Genomic DNA, 12,449 nt, shown 5'->3' with positions numbered 1-12,449 from the left:
AATATCGAATTTTACCGATTCAGTATTTTCAAATCTGTAAAAGCTATGTAGCAAATCATTCGGTAAAAATTACCGAATCGTTAAGATTCGGTATTTACCGAATCAGTATTTACGGATTCAGTAATTGCCATTCATTCCTATGCTCCTGGAGGCCCATAGGAATGTATGTCAATTACCGAATCGGTAAATACCGATTCGGTAAAAGGGGGAAAACATTGAAGGGTGACAGGGTGTCACTTTGACACCCTGTTGCACCCCTCAATTGTGTATGGGTGCACATGTTGCAGACATACCTGCCCTAAGGGCAGGTATGTCTGCAACATGGCACTGAAGCAATTTGCCTAAAATAGCTTTTTGGGGTGTTTTCGTTATTTACCACCAACTTGTAGTTGGTGGTAAATAACGAATCCTAACATGGGATAAGCACTCAAATAGGTGCTCCCTACATTAGGAATTCGGTAATTTACCGAATCGGTATTTAAGAAATCGGTAATTTACTGATTCCTTAACTTACCGATTTGGTAAATTACCGAATCGTTAATTACGGCCCTTACATCAGAAAAGCCTATTTCCGGTCGGTAACGGCCGAAATTCATTAAATTTGGCCGTTAACGACTGGTAATAGCCTTCCTACATCTAGCCCTTTAAGTGTTATGAATAACACCTGTAAGGGATAAATTGGCTCCTCTTCTGGAAAAGATTATCTATGCCCACCACGTATGTACTGACAGTAATGAAGCATTTTCCAATTAGCAGTAATAGATTTCAATGCAGCTGAAATTAAAAAATCAAAAAGCTTGCATTCAAGATCTGTCAATTTTGTTGTAATAACGACTGATTTACAAATTATTATAGTATAAGACAATATATTGGTAATATTCAATATTTTCCTTACTATATTCACAAACATCATTCCAAAATGTACTAATGTCTGGACAGTCAAAGAGCATATGTTTTAACCGGTGCGTCATTTTTTAAATGGGAATAAATGACACACCGGCGGCGCACAGGGCCTGTAAATAAGCCCTAGTGTGTCTACAGCAAGCGCATGCTCCCGTTTCATGTTTTAGTGGTGCAGGTACAGAGATTTTAGATAATTGTATGAGATGTCAAAATAGGTAAATGCAAATTGGCCAGGATGCAGCTTGTTTAGTGTTATACAAAATTCTTGAGGAAAGGAAGAAACAATTAAAAGAAGAGGAAATAAAGAAGGAAGAAAGAAAGAAAGAAAGAAAGAAAGAAAGAAAGAAAGAAGAAGAAAGAAAGAAAGAAAGAAAGAAAGAAAGAAAGAAAGAAAGAAAGAAAGAAAAGAAAGAAAGAGAAAGAAAGAGAAAGAAAGAGAAAGAAAGAAAGAAAGAAAGAAAGAAAGAAAGAAAGAAAGAAAGAAAGAAAGAAAGAAAGAGAAAGAAAGAAAGAAAGAAAGAAAGAAAGAAAGAAAGAAAGAAAGAAAGAAAGAAAGAAAGAAAGAAAGAAAGAAAGAAAGAAAGAAAGAAAGAAAGAAAGAAAGAAAGAAAGAAAGAAAGAAAGAAAGAAAGAAAGAAAGAAAGAAAGAAAGAAAGAAAGAAAGAAAGAAAGAAAGAAAGAAAGAAAGAAAGAAAGAAAGAAAGAAAGAAAGAAATCTTATCTAAGTTCAAACACAGCTGCCTTTAACTGTACTTTCCCTTAATCTCAAGGCACAAGAAAAACAAATGATGCTAGGAACCCATCCTGTTCAGCTCTGCATTGCTACAGAGCCCCTCAAGGTTAAAGGTTACTTTATGTGAGTAAGAGTAATGACCCTTGAGGGGCGTTGCTCCATTGGCCTGTTGTTCTATGATCACTTCTAGTCTCTAAAGATGGCCAGATCATGTTTAAAGCTGCCACTGTACAACATTAAATGTTTGGATAATAAAGCAGGCTGCATGGCGAATAAAAAACAAGGAGTAGGAGGATTTTTTCATCATCAAACTTTGACCCACAGTGAGCTAGAGCTGGGCAGTAAAGGGACGAAGACAAAAACAGAAAGGTACCACCCCATCTCCTAAGAAAAACGCCGGGGCCAGCTCTTATTTTGTTGCAAATTAAGCAGTGCTAGTGTCTAATGCAAAAAGTGGGTTAGTAACGATTGGTTTGTGTTGAATTAAAACAAGTTTAATCAAACATCGCCCTCTGCTGGATTTTCGCAAAAAAGGCAAACCCCGTATTTGATAGTAATGTGTCAGTTTCAGTTTCAGGTTATATACAAGACCAGTTTCCAGTATCACATCCGGGTTAGACATGGGAGAACATTTCCATCCTGTTTTATTTCCAGTTTGCCATTCCAAAAATACATATAATTGGCTGTCTCTTTTCATAACTTTAGGTGTTTATGGAAATACTTGTAGTGTCCTGCTAGGACACAGTCTAGTTGTGTATATGTAACCCTACACTAAACACCCACCCACCACAGACGTCACTGGGTCAGGTGACGCTGTTAATAAAAGAGCCAGAGCGCACGTGCTCGGGGCCAGATCTGCTATCCCCTAACTGGTGTCCGGTGTCATGATTCCTTCTACCATGTGGGCCTAGGGCCCAACACCACATTGGCGACGAGGCCGGTAGTGAAGCCACGCGTGCCACTGCCATACATCCTGGTAAAAGGGGGAGAGAGCTGCCCGCCTGCAGGGCACCCCCTGTAGCAGGGCGCAAAGCGCCGGAAAGCCGGTGGGCACGTCGGAGCCCCACAGCCTGCAGCGACGTGAGGCCCACTGCACCAGCCTTCAAGGACGAGCCGACCGGAGCCTACCCGCGTCGGCCGCCACCATCCAACATCACCGGTGCCGAGCGGACCGCCCAGTGCCCACCTGCGACGGCCACGAAGCAGTGACCCCACGGGAGAGGTGTACCGGCCGGGCGGAGCCCACCCGCCACGACCGCGACAGAGCATCAGGCCCGCCGGCCGAAGGTGAGCGAAGGGGGCCACGAATGCCAGGAGCGACCCCCTCTTATACTGCACAACAGCGGTGCCCACCCGCATGGCCTGCGTGCAACGCGGCCGAAAATAAACTCAAAATACGGAAAGACTCGCGGAGCCCACCCGCGGCCTGCCTGCAGCGCCCCCCTCCCCGCCGCGTGTGTGAAGTGCGGCGGAGGGGTGTAAGACTGTGCCGAAGAGCGCCTAGACGGCCACAATGCTGCCGTAAATAAACTGACACTAATGCAGAACCAGCGGAGCCCACCCGCGGCCTGCCTGTGATGCCTCCTGCCCCCCGCCGCGAGGGTAAATGAACATAATTTATGCAGGACTCGCGGAGCCTACCCGCGGCCTGCCGGAGCGTCCCCTGTCCCCGCCGCGTGTGTGAATGAAGGCGGAGCGTCCCCTGTCCCCGCTGCGTGTGTGAATGAAGGCGGCGGGTGAATGTTCAAAGGAAGCGCCCGCAGCGTGCAGAGAGCTAACGGGCGCTAAGCAAACAAAGCGGAGCCACCCGCGATACACCAAATCCTCAGCGGAGCCCACCCGCGGTCAACCACCAGTGCCCATAAGTGTATGTATGCCCGTAAAAGCGGCAAAGATGACCAGCGAGTGTACCCCCTCCCCTACGGACTGTACGCGGCCAGGAGGGAAAACACGGAGAGGTCAGCAACATGTGGTGAGCTGCCGGGCATAAATATGCAAAGCGGAGCCCTCCCGTAGCAGCGTCAACGCGAACCCCACTCACACACACTGCCTAGAAAAGAGACTACATCCAGTTTAGTGCAGCCCCAAGTAAAAGACAACAGAAACGCTTAACAGGGTCCAGGAACGAAGCCCGTAGCGGGTGTGAAGCTGCCGGGGGTCAGTCGGAGCGCTGCCATCTAGTGGCCAAAGTGCATCACTGCGCCTAATACAGAGACAGAGGGCAATGGAGAGAGACTGCACCATAAACACTGGTGTGCCCTACAGCTGCAAGCTGCATACTGCCCCAACTGAAAAAGGACAAAAGAAAGAAATGGGACTTACCTGTAGACAGCAGTAACTCCAGCCCCCTCCTGCACACTCCATAGTAGAAGCAAGTCCTGCAAGCCCTAACAACATGGGAAGGAAAGTCACCAAGAGGAGGCAAGCTGTTGCTGAAGGGAAACCAGCCCACACTGCCATCTAGTGGTCACTAGGTGGCATTGCACCCAAAAGAAGCCACAAGAACAAACAAGCACAAGTAAGCACAAGGGACAGCCTACAGAGGTAAAGCAAGCAGCTGCAGCAAGGGGCCTCAGACTGTGCAACGCCCCAAGGAAAGCATCCAATCTCACGCAGCAAGTAAGTGTGCAACCACGCAGAAGACACCCACACACACCAGCAAAGGGTCTGCAGATGCCACTTCCAGCGCGACGTGGGAAAGAGGCACGAACGCCTCACCAAGCATCCAAGCACTGACAGAACGTCTGGAGGGAAACGCCTGCCAAGCACTGGAAGAACGTCCAGGGAAAACGACTGCCGAGAGCAAACGACGGAGAGAGCAGCGACGCCTTGTGGCCACAGGTGTTCACCGCAGCATCAACCACTCCCGCCAACGGTCCAAAGCAGCAAGTCCCTGACAACAGCCAAAGCAGCAAGTACCCAACGACTCGCAACAAGCGTCCAAGAATTCCACACCCGCACGACAGGACTGCGCAGCACTGCGCCGGAACGTGCCAGGAATCAAGAGCGCCAAAGTGACGCTACACAGCGACACGCCAACGCCACGGGACAGCACACAAAGGTCCCCAACAGAGACAGCGATGTCTCGCAGCAACCGGAGCGCCATCGTCAGCACACATGGCAGCATGCACCAGAGTTGCACCAGGAGCGGTGACGCAACCCTCCTCCGCGCGGACAAAGCACGCCAACGCAAAAGCACCGTGACGGTGAATAGCGACAACAAAGAAAATAGCACAGCATGGAAACTCATGCCCAAGATGAAGACCGACCACCCAGTCTGGTCACCAAGGAAAGAAAAGCAGCAACAGAGAAGATACGACGACAGGTCTAGTCACCAAGCCAAGTGAAGACAGTGTCCTACCACATGGACAAGACCACGGGGACGACATGTAGAGGGCCCGCTACATGGAGAATCCTGGTTAGCATGAGAAAGCAAGAAAGAAGACCGGACCGCGTCGAGAAAGTGAACGGAGAGGAAGAATGGAGTAACACCACATCACTCCACAGAGGAGGAGAGAGAACCACAGCACACAGGAACATCGGTGCTGTCCAAGGAGCATCGCAACATCCGTGTGGATCCCAGTAATCCCTACAACCTGCATTCGAGGAGACCAACCACTGAAGAACTGCATGGGTGCCCCGTGAACCTGAAGCTTGCCGAAGCAGAGCATACCCGAGCACTAGACAATCCACCCTTGTGGACTACACAAGACTCGACTGTGGCCATGTCCGAAGTTCGGCAGCGACCCGTACAGCCCACGCGATCAAGTGGTGGTCCAGGGGACAAGGGCCTCGGCCGCATATCCTGTGAGAGAGGAATCCGGATGGGAGAGGTGCAGCAGCGGCAGCTCCACGACAGGCAACAGGAAGCATGAAGGCCCCAGGTAAACACCTGGCACAGAGAAACGGTCTGGTGAAGACACTGAACCCATGTCCTAACGGCAAGACCATCCTGGCGGATGACATCAACACCCCCGAGGACATCATGAGAGACTTGGAGGTGAGTCCGTTGGCAGTTCGGCAGCGACGCCTTTGCGCGGCTCATGCGAAGCCCGCGCGGCCCACCCGGTCCCGTCGTGTCCGACAAGAGGGTCCTTCCAGCGTCTCTAGTGAGAGAAGAGTCCAAGCAGGAGAGGCCGGTCTTCGAGGCTCCAGTGAGAGAGGAGTCTGGCAAGGAAGGCAAGTCGGAAGTTACTTGGCCGGACGGAGATGTGAAGGCATCAAGATCAGCAAATCCAAAGAAAGACCCCTCGTGACATAGTCGTCTCCTACAACCAACAAGCGTTGTCATCCACTGGACTTGGAACACCTGCAAGACCCCTCAAGGGTCACACCCATCCTGCTCCCAATGCTCCAAGTGATGAACACTGTATATAAGCGTCAACACAGCAAGACACGGATGATCTGAAGTACACCGCCGAGGTGAAGCTCATCTGACTGATTTTATAGTTTTGCAACTTTCAACATTCTCCCAGCTGATCGCCTGAAGAAGATCTGTTGGGGCTATCAAATGTCATTGTTCTGTTTTCTTGCAGGTTGGACTTTCGTTTTTTTCCTTTCATTAAAGTTTGGGAGGAATAATGGCCCACATGCATCATTGTGACATTTTGCACTTCCTAATTTGCGAAAAATAAGGAATCGCAAATTAAGAAGTGCAAAATGCTATGCATCATTATTTTCGGTATTCATTTGTGATTCGGTAAAAATCGCAATTTTTACCGAATCCCAAATGAATACCGAATTCTTAAGTTAATTTTCGCAATTCCCATTGATTCCTATGGGCCAAAAGGCCCATAGGAGTCAATGGGAATTGCGAGTGGCACTTAGAAAATTTCATGGGTGCAGGGGGGGGTCCAAAGGACCCCCCCATGCACCCCTGAAATGTATTTTTCGCATCATGTTTCACACACACATGTCCTAAGGACATGTGTGTGTGAAACATGAATGTTGAAAAAAAACCATTTTAAGCATTTTAAACACTTTTTCCAAATTTACCGAGTGGTTCAACCACTCGGTAAATTTGGAACCCTAATTGCGAATTTCCACTTGTCAAAGTAATGATGCATTGCTTTTAAGAAGTCGCACATCTGCGACTTCTTAAAAGCACCCGCAATTTTAGAACTCGCAACAATGTTACGAATTCTAAAATTGCTTCATGCATCCCAAAAAGCACTTTTGCATTCGCAAACGGCCGATTTTAAGTAATCGCACCGTTTGCGACTACAAAAATGCTTGATGCATGTGGGCCGTAGTGTCCTGCTAGGACACAGTCTAGTTGTGTATATGTAACCCTACACTAAACACCCACCCACCACAGACGTCACTGGGTCAGGTGACGCTGTTAATAAAAGAGCCAGAGCGCACGTGCTCGGGCCAGATCTGCTATCCCCTAACTGGTGTCCGGTGTCATGATTCCTTCTACCTTGTGGGCCTAGGGCCCAACACCACAATACTTTTTGTATCCATTTCCTACACTCTACCGTCAATCCACTTTTATCAATTTCTGACATCAATAGTACATAACTTCAAACATTTGACGCTTCCATTGTGGCCTGTAAATAATGGGGCGCAGTGGCATATCTTATATCCTGCCTTTTCATTGCATTGACAGATTCTGCTATTCGTTATGTAAGCGGATAGGCTGAGTTCACTATATACGGCTTTTAACACCAGCAGCGAATATTAAGCTTTAGTTAGGATCTTTCCTCAATTGATAACTTAGCAAGGGTTATTAATGCGAAGCAAAGTAGCTTATAAATCAATATGTAACATGAGTAAAGGCCCATATTTGTCAATGATCAGAATGAAAACGAATTATAATCCCTGGATTAGTGTTCTCACTTGTATTGGTAGGCATGCAGTTTTTGTTAACATACACCCACACACACATAGCCGATTATGATGGCGGACGGACCTGAGTCCGTCCGCCACCATAGAGTAGGAGGGAACCTCCGCATCGCCTGCAGAGTTCCCTCCTGTGCAACTAGGATGTGACCGCCACCCTGGCGGTCACATCCTCAATGTTTACCATTGCGGCGGGTGCGGCTTCAAGCTGCATCTGCCGCAATGGTAAAAATGCATACTTTGCATTTGTATGCAGAAAGCGGCAGGCACCGTGCGGTGCCTGCCGATTTCTGCATACAAATGCAGGGGGGTACCATAGGTACCCCCCATGTGCACCCCTCACCCCCCCTTCACCCAGGGGGCCCGCAACGGGCCCCCGCAGTGAAGTTACACATGCTTTTCCACGGCGGAAAACCCGCCGCGGAAAAGCATTTTTGACAGCCCATCCTAATATGGCTGACGGTGTCTGAGAGACACTGTCACCATATTAGAGCTTTTCCGCCGCGGTTGTAAGCCAACTGCTGTGGAAAATCTGCGTACAGAAACCAGGACCTACCAGCCATCCTAATGTGGCGGTGGGTCTTTAGTGGGTCCGCTGCGGTTTTTCCGCATCCTCGAGGCCGGCGGTGGCTTCCGCCTGCACCGAGGATGCGGAAAAACCGCAATCCTAATCTGCCCTTAACTTGCATCGCAGTCATGCATTGCTTGTGACATCAAACATAGCATCCCTCATGATTTTTCAAAGTACATTATTGATCACATCAAAGGAGACGTCATATCTGACATCACCAGTGACCATGATTTCTGAAAAGGACTCAGCTTAGCACACCAGTGAAAAACTAAACGTGAATTCCTTACAAAAAGCAGATGTTTAAAAAGGCACCAATGTTAGAAGGAGAGGAATACTTTTTTTTTGCTTCCTTTTATTCATGTCGCCGTTGATGGATCTTTATGTAAATTAGCAAATCAGCAGTAAGTTAAACATACTAATTATCTTTCGAATTCTGTGCAATTTGTGAAACGGCACAAAAGTTATTAGCAAACCTTTTATCAATTGACCGACCTAACTTTGCCATTCTCTTGCCACATCTTCTTGAGGCCCTGAGAGCACTGCCTTGGGCATATCTTACGAACAGGCTGCTAAACCTCATGTAGATTCATTAAACACAGCCGACGTTTTTATCAAAAGAACACGTTTACCCCCACATGCATCAAACTAAACACCGGTCGCAAACTGGCAGATTCCGATTTTTTTGCATCATCCCAAATGCAAAAATCGCAAATTGCGATTGCATTTGAGGAATTGCAAATTGTGATGCCTTCAATGCAATTCAAGATGCCATTTAAATTAGCGATTTTGCTATTAGGGGCCGCTAATTATCGAAAAATTATACCAAGAGGTAACTAGCGAATAAACGTAATTTTATTTACTAAAGTGCATTTTTCAAAGTTCCAGGTTACACACACACATGCCCTTGGGGCATATGTGTATGCAACATGTGTTGACATATCAATTTCAGGAGTGCAACAGGGTGTCCATTTGGCACCCTGGCACCCTTGACATTGCATGTGCAATATGCGTGTACCTATTTGGTACTCGCAAATTGCGCATGCAATTCCCATTCATTCCTATGGGCCTGTAGTCCCATAGGAATGAATGGGAAGCCATTTCTTTATTGCGGCTCGCAATTTGCAAGTCGCAATTAAGGACTGTTTGGTAATCGCTTATTTTTTTAGCGATTCCTGCATGCATAGGTTTTTGCGATTCCTTAATTGCGATTCCTTAATAATCACAATTAAGGAATTGCAAAAGTCTACCTTGATGCATGTGTCCCTTTGTTCCCTGCTATTGGTGTTCCACCCATTAATCACCATGAAACCCAAAGCATCAAGAATAAGCTTAAAATGCTGATATCCGGCCATGTCAAAGTAATGATATGCCAGCATGTACGACAAAACGGCTATGTTGAATAATAAATGTATTTAATCCAAGCCATCACTCACGTTCTGATCTCATTGCCATTACAACTATTACTTACTTTTAAGAGGGTGAGATGCCTAGTAGTTTATAGAGGGTTTTTTATAGTGTGAAAATCGGGGCTTTGTGCCACTTTTAAGTTAAGTGAGGAAAAAAAAGTTCACCATCATCTGTACTTTTTCAAAGTTGTCAAGAAATCAGTTAAAAGTTAACTCAGGAGAAAATGGCACACCCCTAATGACTGCAAACAAGGACTTGCAAAGAAATATTGCTAGTTTGTGGGGAAAATCACACCTAGATTTAAAATCATGAAGAGTTAGAAACTTCTCAAGCTATGTTTAGGCCAATAACAAGGACACATGTAAGACCTTTCTCTTGTAATAAAACTTCACAGACCCCACAGATTTTCTTAGATTCGCCCAAGTAAACATGTTGTCACAAACCTTGGAAGACTGTGAGAGAACCTAAAAAATGCAGTCTGGTATGATGCATTTTATCAGTTCAGTGAAACTGCTCTTAAGGACTTGGACACATTGGACAAGTAAATACCAGGGGGCATATTACCAACAACTAGCGATAATTATTGCTATGTTGGTTTAGCGGCGATTTTTTTATCGCAGCGCTGCGGCGATTTTTATCGCTTAGGAACCTTGCTATTATCAAGGTATATCTCCTAAGCGATAAAAACCGGCCGCAATGCATGAATATCGCTGAAATGTCCGCGATATTCATGCATTACCGAGCTAATGCTCTTAGCCATGTTATCCCCCTCCCATTGGATAACATGGCTAAGAACTGCTCAGGGCAGGTGTTAACTTTTGGAGATATTCACGCTTAGCACAAATATCTCCAAAAGTTGGTAATAGGAGATAGCGATGTTAGCGACTGTTTCCAGTCGCTAACATCTTGGCACGCCCACTTTGAATGTCATTAGTGATAGATATCACTGACATGCAAAGCGGGGCCCAAGATGGTCGCTATCTCCTACTAGCTTTCGCTAACTGGTGTTAGCGACAGCTAGGTAATAGGGAGATAATTTTATCTCTGCTTTCTTGGCTTTTAAAGCCAAAAAAGCGGAGATAAACCCCCTTGATAATATGCCCCCAGGTTCTTCAAGGCTTTCCTCCTGGAACCAATATTTTCTTCCTGATACAAGAACCTTTGGCTCAATAGGTGCTTCATCTTTGTATTGGACACAAACCTGATACAGGTGTCCTGGTGAACCAGAACACCCTCTGAAGGTCTTCAAGGGACTTCCATGAGTTGCAGCAGCCAGAGAAGATCTTCAACTTCTCCCCCACGTGTCTGCAAACCAAAAGGAAAGAATAACACTATGTCTACGTGAGAGAAAGAACACACAACTCGACCATCCTTTGGCCTTAGTCCCACCTTCTGGCAATGAAGGTCTCACACCTTTCTCACCCCCTGGACTATTATTAAACTATTCTTGAAGGTTGTGATACTTACGTAGCTCTGTAGAGAGGCTGAGAGGATGGTTTGAGGAGGGAATATGTAATGTTGGAGTTAAGCTCTTTTGCAGAATTGACGTCGATGCATCTCGGTGTTCCAGGAAAGAAATCTCTCCACCTGGGAAAATGTGAGAGACAACGTTTATAATATACTAAACAATCACTGAAATTAAAGTTGGGTTATGTGCAAAACTTAGGTCTCAATTAAATTCACTCTTCCATCAGGAAGGAAATCCAGGAATTGGCCTCAGATATTGCTAAGGAATTAATTTTTAAGCCCTCGGATAATCATCACTGTAGTGATCTGCAGGTCACTGTTCTAGTTGCTCTGTCAACAGTCACTCCCTGAGGGCTGCCTCAAACTCCACACCACACCCATCCAGCACAGGCTTCACAGGATATGTGACGCTGATAATGCCCATGGCCTGTCCTACACCCTAACCAAACGTGTCTGTCTGGTCACTATATATGCATGGGGACCTAGTGCCCCACACTATTAATTTGGTGGTGAGCAGGCTGAGCCCTCGTGTGCAGCTACCTTGTTTGTTTGGTGGTTGAAGGGGGAGAGTCCTGCACGTGTCGAGGGCACCCCTTGCGTGCAGGCACAGGACGTGCATGATGGCCCGCGGGGCATGTGAAAAGCTCCTGGGTGAAGGAGGTGAGCAGGAGCTCACCGCGCACTTGGTATACCCGCAAGTGTGTGGTAGCACACGGACAAGGAGAGACCACGTGGCGAGTCTGGGAGCCGGTGGCATGCTCCTGCCACCAGCCTACTGAGGCCGAACTGAAGGAGTGGAGCGGGAGCCCACCCGCATCTAAATGCCTGTGGGACATGAGTTGAGCCCCAGAAGGTGCAAGGAAGTGGGCGGCAGTGAAAATAGCTATCGTGGGGAAAGCAAAATAGCCCCAGAAGCCATCGATGAGGCGGACCCCACACGGCACAGGTGAAGGACTGAAAGAGTGCGTCGGGGTGATAAGTGAGGCAGGATGGGGCCAGTCAGCTAAAGGACCTGCGGCCTCTGCTGTGATGACCGAGCAGCAGGAGTAGGATCTGCTGCTCTGATTGAGGTACCCAGTCACGGGTGGTCGAAGTACTGGGCTACAGGTGGTGTCGTGTCGGAATGGTGTGCAGCCCAATTTGGTGGTCGGTGTAGTATCTTACGAGACACGTTCTAGTGTCCCGCAGGAAGTTGTCATGCCAGCCACTCCCTCAAGGGCTGGGCACACTGCACCCCCACACCCATTCATCACGGGTGCCACGCGTGACGTGGCCCCGCCAATAAAAGGGCCCAGGTGTTCGAGGCCAGTTAACTACGATGCATCCCATGGTGTCCGTGTCATTTATTACCGTAATGTGGCCTGAGGCCCAATGCCACAGTCGGGTTGCAGCCGTGAAAAGAGGTGCCCAGCAGCGGAAGTGAAAGAGAAAGCACCTAGGAGCAGACTGTCAGCCGCTAGTGCAAGGGTAGGAGGGTGGCCTGAGAGAACCCCAAGAAGGAAGGAACATGGTCGCAGCATAAAA

General features: G+C 47.5%; 1 protein-coding gene across 2 annotated transcripts in view; it reads right to left on the bottom strand.

Moving 5' to 3' along the window:
• LOC147678090 (hydroperoxide isomerase ALOXE3-like) overlaps positions 1 to 12,449 on the bottom strand; it is a 155,803-nt gene that overhangs the window by 98,456 nt on the left and 44,898 nt on the right. For both annotated transcript variants that reach the window (XM_086945957.1, XM_086945958.1), the window contains exons 4-5: positions 10,926 to 11,045; positions 10,660 to 10,763 (exon numbers count right to left, since the gene is read on the bottom strand). In XM_086945957.1, the coding sequence (XP_086802083.1) occupies positions 10,660 to 10,763; positions 10,926 to 11,045 (224 nt within the window). The remainder of the gene's footprint in view (positions 1 to 10,659; positions 10,764 to 10,925; positions 11,046 to 12,449) is intronic.

The sequence above is a fragment of the Lissotriton vulgaris genome, chromosome 12 (genome assembly GCF_964263255.1).
Source record: "Lissotriton vulgaris chromosome 12, aLisVul1.2, whole genome shotgun sequence".
NCBI lineage: Eukaryota > Metazoa > Chordata > Amphibia > Caudata > Salamandridae > Lissotriton > Lissotriton vulgaris.
Note: the sequence above shows the minus strand (reverse complement) of the source record. Positions and strands in the feature narration are given on the sequence as shown.